This window comes from Vanessa tameamea, chromosome 5 (assembly GCF_037043105.1).
Source record: "Vanessa tameamea isolate UH-Manoa-2023 chromosome 5, ilVanTame1 primary haplotype, whole genome shotgun sequence".
Classification (NCBI taxonomy): domain Eukaryota; kingdom Metazoa; phylum Arthropoda; class Insecta; order Lepidoptera; family Nymphalidae; genus Vanessa; species Vanessa tameamea.
In genome coordinates, this window is record NC_087313.1 from 2,613,854 (window position 1) to 2,636,283 (window position 22,430).

Below are 22,430 nucleotides of genomic sequence, written 5' to 3' on the forward strand. Positions count from 1 at the left end.
CGAGAAAAACCGATCGTTTAATATTGTAAAGCAAATGATACGTGATTTTATCATAAATATCACAATACCACAAATTATTTTCGTGCATTTAATTATCGTGTTCTACGTCGATTTTATACTTCAGAATTGCTACACAGACCTCTTTTGAGATCGATATTGAAAATGAAAGTCTCGAAAGTCAAAGATTTTGTTACAATAACGATGCTTACAGGTATTACACCCGAGGCGATAACGACTTTGACGAAATGATGGACGGTTTCTTCGGAATTCTCTACCAGAAGATGTTTACGGTGCTCAACTCACAATACAGCTTCGACGAGAAGTAAGTTCTATTACGTTAGTTATACTAATTAGTTGCTTTAAACTTGTTGGATGCGAAAATTAAGTATTTAAATATATTCCATAAAATCTCTCTTCAAATAACATCTTATAATTATTTAATGTCAATTAAATGGAGCTCGCTCAATGTAAATATGTATACATAATTTCAAACTCATATTCGAGTTACCTCCTTAACGTGACCTTAGACAGTTGATACAAATTAATACAACATCCCGGGAATACGTCTTCTATTTCCCACATAAATGCTCTAAATATAGACGCGCATAACAGTAATCTTTTTTCAGTTCGTTCAACATTTTGGCAAGTTTACAAAATGGACCAAAGATACAAATTCGTTTCGTCCAATCAATTTAGGAAAATGTACTTCGCCATTTTATTGAATCAAGTGTACCATCAGATTGTCTAATCAACGTGATTAATTCAGTCAACGTTCCATTAACACAAATCCAACACTCTATAACTGATTTAAACTTGACACTCAAAGGTACATCAGGGGCTAACCACTCCATAATGTTATCATAACCATTTTTAACACTATGGTCTATTATCGTTACAGAAGTTTATTTATGTTTTCAAATAAAATGTCAGCTCTAAGTGTTTTATAGATCTGTCTTCAAACAGTACTTCCGTGAACATGCGTGATCGACTTCAACGAATATGTTTTCTTATTTCTTTAGTTTAAGGACTACAATGGCGTGCGTTTAATAGTACATAGAGTTGTTCCTTGTGACCAATGACATTTCTAATGGCTGAGATCAATAGCACTATTCGTCATTCGTGTACGCAATTATAACTTTAATTACTGCTCCATAAAATTTGTACTACATTATAATATATATGTATGTTTAGAAAATAAATCTACCGTCGTAAGAAGTTTCTTGGTTTGAATTAAAAATACTAATACGTTCTACTTAGAGTTAAAAGGAGGAAATTGAAAACTAAAAAGCCGGTAGCAATAGACACATGGCCGCAATTTGTAGAAACAGAAACATTTATAAAATTAACGTCATTATTATTCTGAGTAAAGATGAGTTTTATTCCTCATACGAAGTAATTATTATGTACATACGTTTCATAGAACATCAAAGAACGTCAAAAATTACGCCTCTTGAAAAAAATCTTTGTACTGAATAAGACACGTGTTTATTGTGTGTTCGTTATTTAAAAATGTATTCGTTACATGTGCTATTAGTTTGCATCGTTTATTCTACGAAATACGAAGTTTGCCTTATGTTCTATCCGGTCAATTATACTTTACGCGAGCTTTTGTTGTTTTTTTACATTTTTTAATAAATACTTTTAAAAGTTTTGACTTTTTGCCATTGGCATATTTTCTACGATAGACAAGAACGCTCAATTAAACAAATTATTGAAATACCGTTAGAACTAAAGTTCGCCACAACGATTAATCTTCATTATGTAAGCTAATCAAACTATAAAAATATACAGCTTAAAGCGTTGTAAGCGACTTCAATTTCATGGAGCTTAAGGTGTTCGTTCAACATAGTATAACAATACGTCGTCCCTATAGATTTCGTGGTTTTAAAATAAATGTATACATTATTGTGGTATTACGATATTAGTAGGGAGGTCGGTATTTAACCGCTTGAACAAGAAGTAATTTCACAGATTCATAATTTGATACGGATTTACGAAATATGACCGTTGCTTTATACGCGACCACACTGAATAAATGGCGAAGTCACACTTCAGTCAGGTGCACGGACCGCAGTTCAGTTTAGGCGAACAGAGTGAGTGTATGGTTCGAAATCTAGTTTAGTTAGTTTTTTGGTCACAAAGATGAAATTATAAAAATATACAGGTTAGTTAAGATAACGAAATTCGAAGCGACAAGTAATAAAGGAAGTTACCAAAAGTCAGCTAAAATCAGATTTTGCTAAAACCTAAAATTACTTTTCTGAAAGTTTTTATTTTAGTAAATATTTACCCCGAAACACTTTTCTTTTCGAATCATTTTGGAGACCATGTTGAAATATTCCTTAAAATATTAGCTTTGGTCATAAAACTATCTTGTTAAATCGGGATACATTTAATCAAAATAAAACACATTTGTTATTTTTTTGTAACGTATGCGTATCAAAAGAAATAATCCAGGTACCAACATTATTATTAAATGTGTACATGTCTGCGTTACTAAGTAGGCTGATGACAGAATATCAATGAAAACTTAAGAAGACGGCAATTGTTTCTTCCGCTTATTACGTATTTTCTGGAATTGTCTGTTACTCGTACATTGCAACACTGTCTTCGTTGTCATTTAATGCCCATGGCTTAGTTTCTTTACTTCAGTAAAATGAGTCTATAGCACCAATTTTGCAAATAGCAACAAATTTTTTTTTCTTACTTCTAATCCGACTGTATTCTTGAAGCGCAGCGCTTTATTTACCGACATGGTAAATCTCGAGCCCCCTATTCTAACGTCTATATATTATTCTACCACGACGTAATCTTATTCATAATTAGGTACGATGTTTGTTTACCATAAGCAATTACGCTATCGCCCTGCACAAATATGATAAACATTTGGCTTTAACAATTTCATTCAAATGTTTTTTCTTATTTTTGGCATTTCACCGATGTGGGTATAACCCGCCTCGATGCGTGTCTGTTGTAGATAGATATGAGTTAGTTTTTTTTTAATTGATTTGTTTCTTTGCAGGTATTTAAAATGTGTGAACGAACACATGCGAGACATTCAGCCATTTGAAGACGTACCCTCGAAACTGTCTGTACAGCTTCGACGCGCTTTCGTAGCTACACGCACTTTCCACAAAGCACTGCGTGCTGGCGCGGACGTCGTCAGGAGTATGATGCAGGTTTGTTACATTCATAAAACATGATCTAAAAGTCGAGTGATTAAAACACTACAAACAAAGTCAAGTAAGTGACTAACTACATCACGACAATTTCCTATCAACACGAGGAAGTTACAATTTATCATTTAATATCTCGAGCCTAAAGTGTTTGTAAGAGTCTTCTTGAATTAAATATAATCTGTTCTTTATTCATTATTGTATTTAAAAAAAAAGATTGATACTATTAAATACTTACACAGGAAAGTTATATTATATATACTATGTTTAAATTTGGACCGATAAGTACCTATAAGGAACTTACAAATGGTTCAAAGAGTTCAAATTTTTATCATAGAAGTAGTGTATCTTTGCCAGTGAAATTTTGATTTTGGACTTATGAAAAAGCTACAAGCCTTTTTAAATGCAAATACAGTCAATGTGAACGTTCATTCCTTACCCTCTGTAAGGAACATGCGGAAGGAAGAGAAAAGGGGATGAGTGCTAAAATAATCGGGCTATCTAACCCATAAATAATGAAATCTACCTGGTAAATTCTTCACTAGAGCGATAAACCGTATCAAAATTTCATAATGTAGACGTACATACATATTATGTAAGTATATATACTTACATACATATTATGTAAGTATATATTATGTACATACATATTACGTACAAACATATATATGATAAATATATAAAAAAATCGAATATAACACAAGAAAACATTTAGAGTCAGCAGCAAGCATTGCCTTAAATGGGTGACCATTAAGATACGATTTGCCTACTGACCTCGAGACTTCGCACACCAGAATAAAATCATATCATGTTTGGTACTTCAGGGACACTTGAAACTCATAAGCATTCCATATAAAACACAATTCTCTATTGTGTTTTGTCGCTTATTGCATTAAGGATTTTACTATGCAAATCGCTATCGCGAAATTCGGCGCTGAATGTATAAAATCTTATCAATATTCGAGACAAGTAGCACGACCTTCGTGCAGAATAACGTCTTGGAAGCTGAATCATCCGTCCGTTGATCTCATTTGGCGCCAGATGACACATTGCTGTGGCAATTAATATTATAATTATATAGAACATATTCACAAACGAACTTATGGGCACGAAATCAATCGTCTTCGTAATAAGAACCGCTTATTACATTTAGTTTGCACATTTGGTACGGATGATGTCATCGAAATAACTGAGAATAAATATTATTTCCAATAAAAATAAATATTTTATGAAACAACACGTAATATTTTAACCATACATCATTCATTACGAGATTTAAAAGCTATGATTATAAATATTAAATTAACATCCTTCAACAAAGGAATAACGACTTCGCAAGCATATGTTCATATTTGTCAGAGACATGTCCACATTCCGCTTAAGTTAAGTCTTGGAATGTTGACCGACAATTATCTTGTACATGCAAGCCCTAAAGATCACATCAAGGCGAATGCGTGTATGTCAATGACGCAATCATGAATCTTAGGTCAAATTCAAATACAATATTATATTTAATTTACGAAAAATCCTGTCCTTATAGGAAGCAATGACAAACTGTGAGATTTGAAACTACTCTTATTTCTTCAAAAGCAGATTTTCAATTAAGAAGGGCACAATTTCATCAATAAGTTTTTTACACAATTTCCAGGTGGGCGTTACCCAAGAATGCGTGACAGCGTGGGCCAGACTTCGGTACTGCGGTACATGCTCAGGGCAGCAGCAACCCGCCTGCAGTCGGTATTGCCACAACGTTATAAAGGGCTGTCTACCCACTCATGCAGATTTAGGCGAACAGTGGGACGCTTATGTTGGTGAGGAATGAATAACTACGTTTTGACCTTTGACTTTTTTCAATCTCTCATATTATTTAAGATTAGTAAATTGATAAAAGTATAATTCTTTTGTAAATGAAATGACAAGGCAATGCTAATTATAACTTAAAAAAATGACATTACAGATGCCGTAGAAAAAGTCGCAGACCGGCTACTTGGCCCATTCAACATAGCGATGGTAGTAGAACCTATCGATATTAAAATATCCGAAGCTATTATGAGCTTCCAGGAGCGCAACCAGGAGATCTCACAGAAAATCTTCTCTGGTTGTGGAAAACCAGTGTTGGGCGGGGGTGTCAGTACGGGCCCATTCTTCGCCCCGGATCGGAGTCGGCGTTTCGCACGATCTGTCATTCCAGACTTCGATTGGAATCACAAATCTAATGATGTCGACGATTTCGAAATCGAGGCTTCATTCGAGAGCCTTGTAAACGAGGACCCGTCATTAATAAGCCTTCGGAGCCCCGAGGGTATTCGAAAAGCGACGGAGGAACTGGCCGAGCAGTCCAAATCGAGGGAACGTTTCCTCCAGTACATGAAAGGACAGATTAAATTAGAAGACTATGAAGAAAATGAGAGAAAAAAGAGGGACGCTGATCCGGACCCCGCGCCCGGTGGCGCTGAGATCGACTTCAAATCATATGAATTCGACGGCAAACGAGGTTCGAAGAAAAAGAAGCCGACGACTACCAAACCTGAAGATGGTCACGGTAAGTTCTTAGTAGTTCAGTAGAATAACCGGTATCACATGCAAATACACAAAAGTTTTTATTGGATGTAATATACTAAAAATTGCACATTTTTCAAAGCCGCTTATATCATTAATATGATGAAATCGCGCTATACAGGCGCGGAGTCAGGCCCGGCATTGGAGCGGCTGGTGCGCGAGACGCGCGCGCGCGTGCGGGCCTCGCGCCGCTACTGGCTGCACCTGCCGGCCGTGCTGTGCGCCAGCACCAGCGTCACCAGCGCGCCTTGCTTCAACGGCTCGCATGTCGCCAGGTGAGTGATCAATTTATTAGTACCATTCAGTGTTTCCTATCATGACTGTGAAAAGATCAATATATTTAGTAAAATTGAGAAAAAATAAAGTAATTTCACTAAGCAATAAATAGTCTGCGTCTGGTGTGTGTCAGTAGGGCTACTAGCTTATCCTTCATTTACGCAGCATTTAAGTCACGGTCGACGACTCCTATATAGATACATATGAGCGCAGCATAACGTATACACCTTACAGCTACACGTCGATAGCGGCGGGCGACGGCAGCGCGGCGCTGGCGTCCAACCCCGAGGTGCGCGCGGCGCCCGCGCCCGGCCCCGCGCCGCCCGCCGACTCGCTGCGCGCCTTCACCGCGCGCCTCAAGGACGCCTACAACGGCGTCGAGGTGCAGTGGAAGGACTCGGGTGAGTGTCGCACGCTCCAAAGACTCCGCTCCGGACGCACCTTTGGGTGGCCGTCAAATTCGTGCTTAGAAATATATTTTCGAAAAGCGCATAGCATATCGTTGTATCGTACGTGTGCCGCAGAATTATTTGACCGACTATATTTTTGAGTCTGAAATAAATCACAAAAAAAAATTCAAAGCGTGATGTGTCCTATCCTGCTACATGATAATATCCAAAGAAAGAAGGAACTACATAATATATTAATAAACTTTCTATTCGGTCATTAAGGCAAATCTAAAAGCTATCGTCGAGATCGTTTTAAACCGGTTCTAATTAAATTCATTTCTAATGGATGTTCAATGTTCTATTTATTGTTATCAGCTGAGGATCTCCAATCGGCTGCGGCATCGGTTAACGAGTTTTTGGATAACGGCGGGTCGGGATCGGGTTCGGGAGACGACACGAACGACACCGAGGACCCCGGTGATGATGACGACAGGGATTATCCTGAAGGTTTGTAACGCTTAAATCACGTTAGCACGTACTTTTACTTAAAAATATACCTTATCATTATATCGCTGTTGTTTCTCTATTTAATTTTTTTACAAATAAATACTAGAAACTCGGTACAAACATTCCAGAGGAAGGAAAAACACTCATGGTTTTAATGTATTTACAGGTTCCGGAGACAGCAGACCAGGGCTGGACACAACAGAAACCGATATAGATAATCGGCCACCGGAGATACCGAATGTACCCAGCATTGTGGACGTTCCCGGAAACAACAATGTCCAAGTGCGCGGTCGCGTGGACGAGCCGCCTGTCACCAACACCGATGTCGCTGAGCGGGAATTCGTCCCGCCCAGATCATACCCGACCCCAGACGAAGTCCCGTCGGGACCAGACCAGACCGGGGTCGATGTTTCATCCGGACCGGATCAGGCTCAGGAACAGCCGGTCGCCGGTTCCGCAGACCGGCCGTCGTTGCAGACGGCGCTCTTCACCTACGCCCTCCCGGTCGTGTGCGCGTGGTTCGGAACCATCGTGACCGATATCTTCTAAACGACACCTCGGTGACGTCACGTCGCGCAGTTAACTTATTGTAGCATAGGTAATGCACGTAATACAATTATTTATTTCATTTCCGACGATCGACTGCGGTCGGTGCGCGGGACGTGACGTCACCGCGGCGGTGTCGTTCGCGGAAGCCAAGAGCTAGTCAGTGCGAGTGACGGTCGTGAGCCGAGCGAGTCGAGCGAACGCTCCTGTGATATGGACGAGTGACGGGTCGGTACCCGAAACGTCGGTGACTCTCAACAAATTGAAAAGAAATACACAGTGAATGTGTAGTGTTAATTTATTTTATTAATCGAAATATTCCGCTGTCGAAGGAATAAGTGGTCGACAATAACAGTGGATTTCAATTTTTATATATATATATATTATAAATCATTTTACCCAAATTATATGGCAATTATAAAAAAAAATTAGGAAAAAAAAAATACAACCAAATCGTGTATTTATTAAATGATCTTGTAAATATTACTTGTAAATTATATTCGAATTAGATAGCGAATGTTTTTATCCTTTCACGTACGTTTGTATGTATGTATGTATGTATGTATGTAAGGTAATTTAGTCCATCGCTCAGCGTCGTCGAAATTTTTTAAGATATTCTTCATAACATGTTATAATGTATGTAAACTTAGATGTGAATTCTCTGTACATAGTGGCGCAAAGCGGTGTGCCGTTTTCGGAATATCGGAATTATTTAAAATGTAAATATTAATTAGAAGTATAACTAAGCGTAAGTTAAGACTGATTTGCTTTCGATATTTCTTTTAGAATTTAAAGATATAATACAATCAAAGGGAATGTCGTCGTGATAAATTTAAAGATCAAATTGCAGATTAAATGAATATACAGATAAAAAAAAAACTTTTTAAAAAAAGAACGTTTTTTTTATTAATATACTGGTTGAACGTTTTTTAATGATATCGTTTTGATTGTACTGTATCTTTGTATCATATATTCATTCGGAATAGAATTAACCGACTGACATAGATAATTTCGCTTTATTAATATTATGTTTTTTATTTTAATAACGCAATGTTATCAATCATGTTTAATTTTTATACGTTGGCTTCAGCTTTACTTTGCTATAAATGTATTTTATATTTTAATTTACGATCCGTTACAATATCAGCGTATTGCAAATTAAATTTTAGATTTTTTTACTGTAAGATACCATTGTATAGTATCCTTAAGAATGTCATTACGCACTATGTGTGAGAAGAAAAGAGACAGCAACAGTTAATACTGTAGACTCTCGATAATCCGACAAATGTTTTACAAGGCGATGTTAGGGTACAGAGTGCTGCCATCCCGGATTTTTCCAGTCCAGATTTTTTTAATTAAAATATATATATATTGTATAATTTGACAAATGCTATGCGTTAAAGTTTGAAGTTTCGCTTGCGTTGGCTTACAAAGAGCGTTGGTTTAGATATTAGTCGGATTGTCAAGAGTCATGTAACTTGCATTATATAGACTATCCCTGTCCCTATTTCTTAGAGATTCAAGTTTTGGTGTCATCTGGGCTAAGTTTTGCTAGTGCATAAGTAACTTTCTTAAATGCCATACATAGTCTTTTTTATTATAATCAAAACGCACAATAATATTTATATAATAAATAATAACTGTTTATTAAATAAATCGCAATAATTTTTATTTTTTTATTTAGAAATAATTCTCATCTGTCACTGTTTAAAATTAAACGTTGTCAATATTAAAAAGTTATGATTTTTTTTTATTTTGCGTCCATCTAACGTTTGTTTTTTTAAGCAACATATCAATGACTATATAAGAAACAATCTGCAAGTTTTGGGACCAAAAAATATTGTCATTGTTAAAGTTCGAATGCCTCGAAAAGATATTAGCTAACTACCTAAACTAACTTTATCAATTGCATTATTAACATGCTAAAATAATCGAATTTCACAATCATTAGGAAAAATTATCAATTTTATCTAAAAACCAATACTTGCCAAGTTAAAAATGAATTTAAATATTGCAACACTAAAACGTATTTAAAAATATTGTACATGCATGATACATGCAATTATTTTTAAATGATCATATGAACAGATAATTTATATAAAAAATTATGGACACACAGTATATAGTTTTTTTTTTTAATTAATTTTATCAACAACTCGTGTAAAAGCTGTACAATAATGTATATATATATTATATCCTTACCATGTTATTATTGTTGCTGTATTTTTAACCTATATATTGAAAAGTGTAAGCATTATCCAGCTTTATCCTATATACGTACGTAGGTTTTTATAGTAGATAACAATATTGTAAAACACTATTCGATTAAATTGTAATTTAACGAAGGTTTATTGCCAAAATAACACATTAAATAATACTAATTACTAAAAATATATTAGACTACACGTGACTATGACACTAATAATTGAAATTAAAAAATGTTTAATTAACACCTAAATTATTCATAAAACCTATCTGTTATTTCAGATATTTTTATACTTAAAAATTAAAATCTTTCAGTTTTCTGCAAGTCTCAAGGTTAGATGTTTTAATATAAGCGTTAGTAGAATATAGGGGTATAAATAATTACAGGGTACCAATTTAAGTAAACTGCCACAATCGACAATTACGAATGTAGTATTCGACTACGTGGTCAACAAAGAGGAACTTCTATCCTATTGTTTTAACTACGGACTGAAATTAAATAATAGGTAATAACGTGTAACATAGACATATGCGCACATTTTCAGCCCAATAATCAATATCCTAAAATGCGAACTTTAAAAAGTTTTTATTTTAAACTTAAACATTCATTCATTTGTTAAAAAAAGTTTTTTTTTTACAAATGAATGGATGTTTAAGCTTAAATAGATTGCAGTGTCACTTCTATTAGGTATCCATTTATGTTGTAATGAAGTAAGATTAATATGAAGTATAAGTTAACTATTCTCAGCAAAATCACTCCAGCTGCAATGTTCATAATTTCACATGATTTATAAAAATATGTCCCATTGCATTTGAATACAGATAGTTTGTTAACAACTTTGATAAAAAAGTGAAATTAAACCTCTTTACGTCGTTTAATTAACTGCAAGATGTTTTAGTCATTATCTGTGCTAAATGCTAAAGTCACTTCGGTTAGTTAATTAATTATTACTTGAATTTACCCATCAGTTAGATAATTTATTATTAAAATGAACACAGGTGTCTCCAAACTTTATCTTCAACTTCATTTAATTATAAAGAAGTATAATATATTGGTATAATGTAGTGTCGATTTTGGATTTGTTCTTGCGGACTATAGTTTGGAGACACCTGATTTAAAATATAGATATATTTGATATTATTAAAAATATACGATGACTACTGTATGTACTTTTCTATAAAATTGATATTTATAATCAAAATAATAATTCGTTAAGGGAACTAATATTAATATTTAATTTCCTTAACGTCAAACAAAAATGATTAAAGTGATATTAAATTTGTGCGAGAAAATAATATTATCTTTTCTCTCTTTCTAACAGGACATGTAATGTATTAATTTAAAATTTTGAACGTATAACGATTAATGAACAGTATAATACAGATTTTTATATAAATATTATTTAGGCGCTACATTGTAGACAATTATGTAAATAATTAATAAATTTATTACGTGTAATATAGTTTTTTATTTAAATATCATCCATTCATACCTTTTAAACTTTTATTTATTCGTACATATATTGAGTTATTTGTAAAATTCAAAATTGAATAAAGCTCCACTAATTTATAGTAGCACTCATTTATACACGAAAGGTTACAGCTCCGTCATAACAGCCATAACACGTGTAGTGCTCTCGATGGAGGATTTATTTATCACACCAATTATTTTTTACATAATGTGCGGACGGGCAAATGGTCCACCTATTGGTAAGTGGTCACCACCGCTCATAGATATTGGCGTTGTAAGAAGTCGCCAATACGCCACCAACTTTAGGAGATCTTATGTATTTTGTGATATTGTTGTTTGGCGGTAGAATATCTGTATTGTAGTTGGTACAAAGCCCTACCATCAAGTAAGCTAACTACTCCACGAATATAATGGATACAATTGCTGACATACCGATCAATATGGTATATATTTTATAAATAAATTGGACAACATCATATACATTACTCTGATCCCAATGTAAGTAGCTAAAGCACTTTTGTTATGGAAATCAAGACAACATAGAAAACTTGATTGATTAATTATCTTTTTCTACATGGACTCGACCACGGAGGTCGTCATATTTAGGTTCCTTAGAAATGGTTCTTTGTCACTGGTCATCTCTTTGGGTCTATATTAACTTTATTTAAAAATATTATGAGTAGATAACATTAATTATTAATTCACATATAATTTCAATGACATGTGACAAATTATAAGAAATAACACAATGTTCGGCAATTTAAAAGGAAATTAAACAAAAGTGAGTGAATATTCTCCATTTATTCCTTATATTTATATTGTTAATATTATTAGTAGTACAGTAGAGTAGTTTTATTGATAATATGTAAAGTGATCTGTTACAATTGTAATCTAAGTCGTCGTTAGTCCTCTTCTGATTCTTCGCTGTCGTCAGTCTCACTTCCAGAACTCCATTCATCTTCAGAATCAGATCCAAGCCAATCCGGTAACGGAGGCTGTTCGATGATTGTCTTCCATCCGTTTAATTTGTGCAAATCTGAGAAATTATAAATAAATATTAACACTATAGTTATAGTAGGAACTAGTGAATCCAAACCCGCGAAAGCGGGGACTTGACTTCTTGACTTTTCTATCTATAGAATTTCTATGGAAAATAAGGTTTATTTTAAATAACAAAATTTAAAATTAGGTAATGTACTACTTCTTTATATATTTATAATTCGAAGGTATCTTATAATCTTGAAAAGTCTCATTATAATAAGTATTTAGGCGACATCGGAAAAGTACCTTAATAGTGATATTACATACCGAGCGAATACATGTCCCCCAAATAGAACTGCTTATCGTCCCGCTCCAGCACGCCGCCGTACACGTACAGCTGCGAACGCTGCACGGCCAGCGACGCCGACATGCGGCCGCACGGGCCCCCCGACGCCCCCGCGCGCTCGCGCCGCGCCGCGCGGGGGCCTTCGGAGGCTGGCGCCGACGCGCCAACACGCATGCTGAACACCTCGTCCGTTATCACTGGAAATGGAACTTGCTTCAGTTTATCGTAGTGATTCATTTATAATAAATATCAAATTTTTACTTTATTCTCAAAAGACGGAAAAGTCACTAATTATATATAGTTGTAAATGCCAATTGAAGACACGAAATATTTGTAGTGATTTCATTATATATTTCATATAATAATATGACCTTAATTTGGCAGGTTGTTACCATAACTATATACCTGTGATTTCCTCCCGTTCCTTAGGTTCCTCTGGCGCCACTGGAGCGACGCTCGCCGCGCTCGTGTCAGTGTTGTCGGTGCGCAGAACGACCGGATGCCAGCGACATGTTTCCAAGTCTAACACTTTTAATTCATCGCTCATCTCACCGCGTAATTCTTCATCTGTTTCTTCGACGTCCTAAAATGACTAGATTATATTAAATGTTATTTTTAATTTATAAATAAAAATATTTTCAAGGTCCTCCCAGAGACATTTCTGGGTCAGTTACTGATTTCATGTGTATGAACATGAAGTATGTAAATTTTTTTTAAATCTATTGTAAAATATTATGCTCACATTATTCAATAGATATATTACCAGCTCTATAAAATGATCGAATTTGGAGTATTAAAAATTCCATGAAAAGTATTAGATAAAGCGAATAGCGAATGACTCACGGCGACGCCCCCGAACACGTATCCGCGGGCGCTGCTGGCGGGCACGGCGCCGGCCTGCCCCGCGCGCGCCTCGCCCGCGCCCGCCGCGCGCCACGCCCACGCCGCGCCGCGCGCCGACAGCCGGAACACGTCCGCGTGCGTGTGCGCGCGCTCGCTGCGGCCCTCGCGCACGCGGGAGAAGCCGCCGTAGATCACGAGCTGCAACACGCGCCCTTCGATGAGTCCATTTGTGTACCGAGTGTGTATCGAGCTACAAGAATCGACATGTACAGGCCAGTACATAATATCTTATTTAATATGCAGTAAGGAATGGTTAATATTTTTTACAGGTCCAATGAGATGTCAATGTGTGTGACCCGTCTGTTACAACACGAAAAAAAAAAATTACTACTTAATCGACTACTTAAAAGTAGTAATTATTATTGTTGTAATTTCTAAGACAATATAGTATTGTATAAATTGTGAATTACAGGAACAATAGAATCAGTTTATAACAAACAAACTATGTTTTATCTTATTTTAGTGTCTTGTTTAAATTGGCTTAATATTTATCGCTCAAATTGCATAAATTACCGAATCATTCCCAGCCGGTAACATGACGCATGCAGATCTCGCAGTGGGCCCTCTCCCGGTCGGTGTAAGTTTAGTCCACTCTCGATTGTCCAAACAAAATGTGTACAGGTCATCAAAGTATTTACACTCTCTTCCATCGTCACAATAGCCACCAAATACAAACAATTTCCGGCCTAATAACACCATACGGTGACCCGACCTAGCTGATGGGCCATTTGGAGCTAAAACCTGAAAGTAAAAATGTACTTAAATAAATGTCACATTTAAAATGCATACGACATACATACTCTGTGTGTGTAATTGGGTAAATCTTTGCTTATTATAATAAGAATTTATCTACTCATGTGAATTAACACAATCTTTGTTTGATACAAAAACTAATACATTTATAGAACAATATACCTCTAGCCCATTCCAATGGAAGTAGGAAAAAAGATAAACAACCTTAGATTTACGTATATCATACGATTTTCTAATAACAGCTATATTATGCTGAGTTGTAATTAATATATCTTTATTTGTAATACAACTCTTTCACGCTTAACTACTTATCCCCACATTAATTTTATTTCGAAAATTCCGATAACAGTTTCGTCGACATTCAAAACGCCATTTTTTCACAAATCTATAGTATCATAGATTAATCAATGATATTACGTCAATTTGCTGTCAAATATTTATTATTTGGCTTTTTTCCTGTTATGGTTGGAATATACACTTTATTTCCATGAATTTTTACTTACCAGGTACTTATTTCAAAAATTAAATAAATAAATTTAAAAATAACATTTTTATTTTATTTTAAACAAAAATTGATTAATTTAGAATTCTAAAATGTAAAAAGCCATACAAGTCCTACCTTTTCCCACTTCTTCTCTGCTAATGAAAAACACCATAAGTCTTTGTAGTGATGAAATTGAGTCTCTGAGGGGCTTGTGAATTCTCCACCAAACACCCACAATTCTCCTCTGTTCAACAATACATAATAATAAACTTAGTGATATAATTCAATTTTAAAAAATATTAATAATATTAAATGTCTTAGAAAATTTATCAGTAGTGTGGACATTACTAGCTGGAAGTTTCTTCAACTACTTTTTCAACCAATTGCAAAGATTTTTTTTTATTATTATAAATCTTGTGTCAAATAATATATAAAAAAAATATTGATAAATATCCAGTCTAGTTATACAACAAATTTGAAAAATATCCAAACTGTTTTTCCTTCAGTTATTAGTAAGTAATTGAGTAACAAACATACAATTTGCACACTTATAATATTGGTGAGACACCTTACCCCATTTTTGTTTTAATAATAATGAATGATCCTAAACTTACTTATTAGCTGGAGTAGCAACAGCTTGGTGAGCACTTCTTGGTGGTGGAGCTCCCGGTGCTTTAACTTGCTTCCAAGCGCCATTAGCAGCATTGAAGAACAGCAAGTCATTGTACACTTCAGTCTGTCAATAGAATAGAATAGTGATGGTCTTTAGTCAGACACATATTTTTTGCAAAAAGTAAATTAATCAATAAACTACTAACCAACTACAAACTGACAATGTATGTAACATAAAAGGTTACATTGAACTAAAATTTTTTTTAGTAGTAACAATATAGTTATTTACGTAAATTTGGACATGTAATAATGCATAAGCAAAAGTAGACAGTAATAATGGACAAATTTTAAAACACCTGTGCCACTTTTTTTATATATTATGAGTATAAAATGAATACAAGTACAATATCAAAATATAATTCCAATACAAAAATTGGCTGATTAACTATTTCACGTTTGCAATATCACAATGATACTCTAGCAGATATTAAAAAAAGTACATAAATTTTCTTATAACATTTAAAATAAGTAGATCATGTCACCTGTTTTCCATTATGAAATTCTCCACCAAACAAAATTAATTCATTATTAGTTGGGTGAGGTGTAAGAGAGGCATATGCTCTAGCTGTTGGTGGATTTGGTAATGCTTTCTCTGATGCTGCAGCACGCTTGGCTTCTTCCCTCTCGATTTCAGCTATAACTTTTGCTATATCTTCCTAAGAATAATTATGTTTGACGTTATATATTTGTAGATTATATTGACTTTTAAAATAACGCAAAGGGTAAACAATAAGAAAAATACATAAAACTATGATTAAATCATAAATACGGTACCACTAACCTCTCCTAAATTAGCAAGCTCCTTTTTAAGTTTATTTGCCAATTTCTTCTCTGTTTTTGTAGCGGTTTTGACGGCACCACTTACTTTATTTTTGTTTTTCTTTTTGCCCATTGTGTATTCTTTTTAATTACACACTATAGGAAAAGTATGTCTTATCCTATCCGCTAATGCTAACGTCTAACATGTGTATTTGTTTTGACATATATTATGTCAAATAATGTGTGTCAAATGTCAATGTTCAGGATTTGAATGTCGATCTAAAACTAATTAATCAATAAAGCGAAAACAAAATAAATTTCGATTTACTTTTTTTAAATAATAAGTATTTTATATACTTTCGTGACTATATTACTATACCAACAGATGAGAATTTTAAGAAAATCGCTTGGGTGTTTGAAAAATAGTAGGTTCTGAAAAAATAAATCATTGGAAGCTTTTCTAATCTAAACTAAAATGTGTTTTATATTCTTTAGAACAAACATTTGTTTCTAAATTATAGGCAATTAATTATTCTAAATTGACATTTCATTGCATTGGACGATAAGTCAATTTGGAATTAAAAATGCAATTACCAAACGCTTTTTTGCCAAATGCCAAGTAATAAAATAAAGTTGAACGTCAAACTATAAAATACATATTTATGTGTTGCTCATTTGTAATATCGCGAAGTTATACAAATATATAAATTTTCTTATTAATAATGAAACTGAGGACTATTAGATAGTTTCAGAATTTTATTTATTAGTGTTGTGATCATTTATTTATCTATATAAGAAAATTGTCATCAAGATGACGACTCCAAGTTCTTCAGTATGTATACATTTTTTTAAAACTTTTTATAACATATTTCACTAGTCATTAAGTATACACTAGCCATCGAAAAAAATACTTTGAACTACTAAATAATAAAAAAAAGAATAATGGTTATTATTACATAATAATAAAATACACAAAGTTATAATAACAAAAGATTATTTATTTTAATTTCCTTGAAATATGGTTATAATAACTTTTCATAGTTCTAAAATTGGCAAATTTACATACTGTAAGAGTATAATAGTCCCAAAGTAATATTTTATTGTTTAACTATGAAAATGGAAGCATGGTCCCCATAATAAAACCAAAATAGAATGAATGTCAGTTATTTTTTTTAATAGCAAGCAGGATCGGTTCAAGAGTTCAAAATCAGAGTGCCAAAAAATGTAAAGAAGAAATATCATGTGATGAGATTCAATGCCACACTGAATGTTGATTTTGCAAAATGGACCAACGTGAAAATGGAAAGGGAGAACAACATCAAAGAGTTCAAAGGGATCGAAGAAGATATGCCAAAGTGGGTTGATGTATTTCATTGCCTTTATTTTTAAATCCAATATAAAATTTGATTATGAACAACTCAACTCTTTTATAGGTTATATTTTATGAATATTAATGTGAATATTAGTAGCCAAACAAACTGTTTGTTTATAGTATTATAGATATTTATACAACTCTAACTTTATTTATTACAAATTTTTCCTTCTATTGATCGAGTGAATTGTATAATTTATTTTCATACACATACTTTTTTTTTATTAAATAAATCCTATGCTATCTAAATTTTATACAATATAAAATTAGTAAACAGTAAATAAATTTATTCAATAATACATTAGTACTACACATACTAAAAGTCTAAAATAAGATAGTGGCCTTTTGACAAACAAGTGATGAATCCATACTCGAGGGTACTTTTTCAATAATTAGGCAAACATGTGAAACTCAAAGAATCCTTTCAACCCCCACCATACCTAAACCCCTTAAATGGATTTTTTTCTTCAAACTGAAATTTGACCTTCATTTTTTATATTATAAATACTAATTACGTTTATAGTCATAGAACACAGTTGTTAAAAAACATCTCAAATTAAATCCTTTATGGTATAGCAATTGTTTATGTATATAAAAATAAAACGAAATTACAGATTTGGTGCCGGTTCAGAGTATGGGAGAGACATGCGTGAAGAGGCACGTAGAAAAAAATTTGGTATCATCTCCCGCAAATACAAACCTGAAGACCAACCGTGGATATTGAAAGTCGGTGGAAAGACTGGCAAAAAGTAGGTATAGAGTAGTGTTTTAGTTATAATATGATAACTGATAAAAAAAGGGAGGATATTACTTATACACATTGTTGCTAGCCGAAATATTAATCAGTCCTTAGACTCAGTGCGATACTAACATGTAAACTAAAATATTTGTAATAAATTTATAAATTATTTTCATTATAATACAATTAAAATGATCTCTGTTTTCCATTTGAATGAACCCATCTTCAATCCCAGGCCACTGAGTTTTTATGTTCATAATTTTATAATAATTAATTATGTGCGGGACAATTAAGTTATACATTTGCATCCATCAATAGGCATTGAAGCCAGTGGAAGGTATCGTAGTAGAATGAGCTCCACATGTTGCCCTCACTTATTTACTCTACTATGATGAATTTATAATGCTATCTCATAGGTTCAAGGGCATCCGTGAAGGTGGTGTATCAGAAAATGCTGCCTATTATGTATTCACCCATGCTGATGATGGCGCCATTGATGCTTACCCGCTACAAGAATGGTAAATTATAGTTTACAAAATTTTTTTTTTTTTATTTAACTTTACAGTATTGTCCAACAATTCAGATTAGCAAAGGAACAAAAAGTTTGTGTGTATTTGCTCATTGCTGTTAATATTATTAATTTATTTTTTCTCTGTTTAACTTAGGGTTGACTGGAAGGATGCTTTTCCGAATATTTATAAATCAATAAAGAAATGTATTGTATTTTGTAAAGCTTAAATTAATTTTTGTTAACAGGTACAATTTCCAACCAATTCAAAGATATAAGGCTCTATCAGCGGAGGAAGCGGAACAAGAGTTTGGACGGTTAGTTTTAATATTTACATCTAATTCGGCTGACTGACCATTAAAAAGTTTTTGAGAACTTCCATAGTTGCCAAGAGTTGGAAGTTGAAGTTTCTTTTTATGGGTCTTTGCATTTAAAGCTGGTAACGATGGTCCTGCGCTTGAACCCTTTTCCGTCTCGTTGATTATATATAAACCCTGTAGACTAGACTATGCAAAACGTATATACGCATCAATATACTAAATTTTGATGGCTGCAGATCTTAAAGTCCCGCGTCAAAAAAGTGGGGTCGGGACTTTTAAAGTTATAGATATTGTTCATAAATGTCGATCAGTTATTATGTCGGTATACCGATAAATATTATTGATAATATCGATTTTGAAAATATTATTAAATTACCAAAAATTATAAAGCGACCTACACCTCGAACTATGTGTACGCAGACGTAACAAGGTGATCAACTACTTCTCGCTCATGTTCCGCAAGCGCATGCGCGGGGACGACGCGCCCGACGACGGAGACGACCCCGACGACAAGAAGACCAAGGGGGGGAAGGCCAAGAAAGGTGAGCGACCTCTAGCAGCTGATCTGCCTTCTTTTCTTATTCAAATTCATTTGGCACATTGTAAATATTCCACTGCAGGGCTAAGGCCTCCTCTCCCTTTGAGGGAAAGGTATGGAGCTAATTCCACCACGCGGCTCTGATGCGGATTAGTGGATCCACGTGCTCCGAGCACTAGATGAATTATAAACATTCTATTTAATTAAAGTAAAATATTCAAGTATCTGCTCCTTATCTTAGATCTGAAGATATCAGAGATGGACGAATGGATAGATTCTGACGACGAATCCTCTGATTCGGAGGCTGGCGAGAAGGACAAGGACAAAGAGGACAGTGACTCCGGTGCCAAGAAGAAGAAGAATAAAAAAGGTCGGTTCTGAAACTTAATAAATATTGCAGTCGTTACCTCAAATTTTATTCTTACATTTAGTTGAAAATAAATCTAAATGTCAAATTTGTGTAGAAAGATATTAACGCAAATTTCACTAAAGGTGTTGAGTTGAACGTGTCCATAGTTTCAATTTTGTAGAATCCTTCACGAATAAACTTGTATTAGGTATGAGGAAATATGTGTCTGTTACTCAGGAGCTGTAAATAAGAAAAAGAAGAAAGTGAACGACGAGGCGTTTGAGGAGAGTGACGACGGAGACGAGGAGGGGAGGGAAAAGGACTACATATCTGACTCATCAGACAGGTAACCTTATGACTATTGACATAAGGTGTATAGTTGATTGACAATGGGCAAACAATTGATATATATTTATATTCTTTCAGCGAATCCGACCACGAGACTAAAGCGAATAAGGAACTGAAGGGTGTCGCTGAAGAAGATGCTTTGAGGTATTATATTCCTATACATGGTATTATATATATTTAAGGAACATTGAAGGTCTCTTACTTTAAAAATAAACTGAGGTCATTACAAATGGTTGGGTTTTTCTGTGGAGAAATTCTTTATAGCAGTCCTGTGCCAGCAAATTGAACGTGTTTCTGACATTTCCGTGCCATGGAAAGTATTTAAATCTTCGTATGTCGGTAATGCACCCAAATTCGTCGACCATCGGATTATGATAGGAATAACGTTAATCATATAAGTTAATTTGTATTTTTTTGCTGTCTTTACCCTTATAATAGTCATCTCACGCACACTAAGACATCTCATAAGCACGAGCGGGTCTCATACTAATGATGACGATGATTTAACGTAGACATATATAGTAAGCATAATATAACCTTTATGTAAATTATTTAATAAGTGATTACCGTGTAATGATTATATTTTCATTTATAAAATTCAGGAAACTTCTGACATCAGACGAGGACAGTGAAGAGGAACAGGAACAAAAGCAGGAGTCGGAGCAAGAGGATGAACCCACGAAGGAGGGCGAGGAGAGGGCCAGCAAACTCACTAAAAAGAAGAAGAAGCCGGACGAGGCCAAGAAAGGTAAGGGGATCGTAGTGCTTATTGTTTATAAGGAGCATGCTCTTAGCGGATAATAAGTAGATAATTCCTGTTATTTTTAACGACAATTTTTACACAGCCTTGCTTGATTTATTGACTAAAACTTATAAGTTTCAATTTCCTTTCAGACTCGAGTAGTGAATTCAGTTCAGATTCCGACACAGATCCGGAATCGAGTTCGAAGAAACCAAAGAAGACTAAGAACGGTACCGTCGACGGCAAAAATGCCTCCGGAGCGGGTTAGTACGACATTGTTTAACTGTCGGATGATATAATAACGTTCGATTGGGACTCCGCCGGTTTCACAACCTGTCGCTCAATGTAGCCGTTGGATTTGCAACCCTTCGCTCGCTGCTAATGTTTATTTGCGTATTGATTGTGCATCTCTACCTGATAACGTTCGTTAGATTTTGGCTAATGAATAATATATATCGCACCCTTAGTAAAACATCGACAGAACTTAAAATTTAAAAAAATATTTTTATTGTAAAATAATCGCTCAATTCTATAATGGTAAATTAAAAAAAAAAATTAATGAACGAAAATACCTTTATTTTCTTTACTAGAATAAAAGGTTATATATTTGTGACAAAAATACGAAAGATTTCGGTTAGGATTCAATTAAGAATGGCAATTGTAACAATAACGGCTGCCCGCAGGCGGCGCGGGGGGCGCGGGCGGCGCGGCGGCGTCGGGCGCGGCCGCCGCCGTGGCCGCCGCCAACGCCGCCGCCAACCAGCCGGCCGCCAAGCGCACCAAGCTTGACCCCTCCTACACGTGAGTATATGGCGTTTACTTTACTCTAGTTCGTTGCACATTTCTTATGCACGAAATAGAGTTGAATCAAAATATTCTTCTTTCACATATAACCTCTTCGAATCGAAGAAGGAATGGAGATAAACAAACCTTTAATTTGCGTATTCCGATTGCGTATTGCGATTGGTCAAATCCATAATATTTGAGCTCCCGGCTGTATATTATATGGCTTTCGTCGTCTTCTGGTTGGAATAGACTATATGCTTCTGCGAGAACTTTTGATTCATTTTTACAAAACTAAATCATATTTAAAAACCAGAAGAAAGCTCAATAAATAAATTACTCTAATAATTAATACCATTAATTTGAGCATCAACATACAACTCATCAACATAATTTTGTTCGTAAGATGTAAATGTTACTTGGAGTTAATGTCAATGTCCGACTGGTCGTCCGCAGCGAGTGCGGCGTGACGGAGGAGGCGGTCCGGCGCTACCTGGCGCGCAAGCCGATGACGACGACGGAGCTGCTCACGAAGTTCAAGTCGAAGCGCACGGGCGTCAGCTCGGAGCGCCTCGTGGAGACCATGACGCAGATCCTCAAGCGGATCAACCCCGTCAAGCAGAACATCAACGGAAAGATGTACCTCAGTATCAAACAAACGTGATCGTTTATTCTTGTTAATTAAAATGACTTTTGTTAAACAA

The 22,430-nt window shown here is 34.8% G+C and overlaps 3 protein-coding genes and 1 long non-coding RNA gene across 6 annotated transcripts in view; 3 read left to right on the forward strand and 1 right to left on the reverse strand.

The window, feature by feature from the left end:
• Positions 1–7,694, forward strand: part of LOC113392798 (uncharacterized) — a 71,782-nt gene extending 64,088 nt beyond the window's left edge. The window contains exons 4-12 of one of the 2 annotated variants that reach the window (XM_064220776.1): positions 212–322; positions 3,023–3,179; positions 4,825–4,987; positions 5,134–5,718; positions 5,857–6,010; positions 6,246–6,412; positions 6,776–6,907; positions 7,074–7,463; positions 7,580–7,692. In XM_064220776.1, the coding sequence (XP_064076846.1) occupies positions 212–322; positions 3,023–3,179; positions 4,825–4,987; positions 5,134–5,718; positions 5,857–6,010; positions 6,246–6,412; positions 6,776–6,907; positions 7,074–7,456 (1,852 nt within the window). In that variant the 3' untranslated portion in view covers positions 7,457–7,463; positions 7,580–7,692. Of the gene's footprint in view, positions 1–211; positions 323–3,022; positions 3,180–4,824; positions 4,988–5,133; positions 5,719–5,856; positions 6,011–6,245; positions 6,413–6,775; positions 6,908–7,073 lie in introns of both variants that reach the window. The other variant, XM_026629389.2, reaches the window with a different exon arrangement.
• Positions 7,695–7,701: 7 nt separating this feature from the next.
• Positions 7,702–11,117, forward strand: LOC135194806 (uncharacterized). Its single transcript, XR_010309990.1, has 2 exons — positions 7,702–10,550; positions 10,583–11,117. It is a non-coding gene; the product is annotated as an uncharacterized LOC135194806 (long non-coding RNA).
• Positions 11,118–11,911: 794 nt separating this feature from the next.
• On the reverse strand, positions 11,912–16,226 carry LOC113392230 (kelch domain-containing protein 4). 2 transcript variants are annotated; one of them, XM_026628538.2, is made up of 9 exons: positions 16,050–16,226; positions 15,751–15,924; positions 15,211–15,332; positions 14,732–14,840; positions 13,873–14,100; positions 13,300–13,497; positions 12,862–13,039; positions 12,438–12,653; positions 11,912–12,165 (listed from the first exon to the last, which is right to left on the reverse strand). In XM_026628538.2, the coding sequence occupies exons 1-9, from the start codon at positions 16,158–16,160 to the stop codon at positions 12,032–12,034; spliced, it is 1,470 nt and encodes a 489-aa protein (XP_026484323.2). In that variant the 5' UTR covers positions 16,161–16,226; the 3' UTR covers positions 11,912–12,031. The 2 variants fall into 2 exon arrangements, with proteins under 2 accessions (XP_026484323.2, XP_026484324.2); XM_026628539.2 differs by lacking the exon at positions 13,300–13,497.
• Positions 16,227–16,653: 427 nt separating this feature from the next.
• LOC113392229 (general transcription factor IIF subunit 1) lies at positions 16,654–22,430 on the forward strand. Its single transcript, XM_026628537.2, has 13 exons — positions 16,654–16,859; positions 17,207–17,382; positions 18,014–18,148; positions 18,555–18,656; positions 18,895–18,963; positions 19,387–19,508; positions 19,746–19,874; positions 20,091–20,199; positions 20,280–20,345; positions 20,804–20,949; positions 21,096–21,206; positions 21,627–21,744; positions 22,183–22,430. The coding sequence occupies exons 1-13, from the start codon at positions 16,839–16,841 to the stop codon at positions 22,388–22,390; spliced, it is 1,512 nt and encodes a 503-aa protein (XP_026484322.1). The 5' UTR covers positions 16,654–16,838; the 3' UTR covers positions 22,391–22,430.

Bases quoted from the DNA above. Each gene is read 5' to 3' on its own strand.
- LOC113392230 (XM_026628538.2), bottom strand. From the start codon at position 16,160: ATGGGCAAAAAGAAAAACAAAAATAAAGTAAGTGGTGCCGTCAAAACC. The intron at 12,654-12,861 runs GTATATAGTTAT...TTCCATTTCCAG, and splicing joins GGAACGGGAGGAAATCACAG to TGATAACGGACGAGGTGTTC. The intron at 12,166-12,437 runs GTATGTAATATC...ATAATTTCTCAG, and splicing joins GGGGGACATGTATTCGCTCG to ATTTGCACAAATTAAACGGA.
- LOC113392229 (XM_026628537.2), top strand. From the start codon at position 16,839: ATGACGACTCCAAGTTCTTCA. The intron at 21,207-21,626 runs GTTAGTACGACA...GGCTGCCCGCAG, and splicing joins CAAAAATGCCTCCGGAGCGG to GCGGCGCGGGGGGCGCGGGC. The intron at 21,745-22,182 runs GTGAGTATATGG...GGTCGTCCGCAG, and splicing joins AAGCTTGACCCCTCCTACAC to CGAGTGCGGCGTGACGGAGG.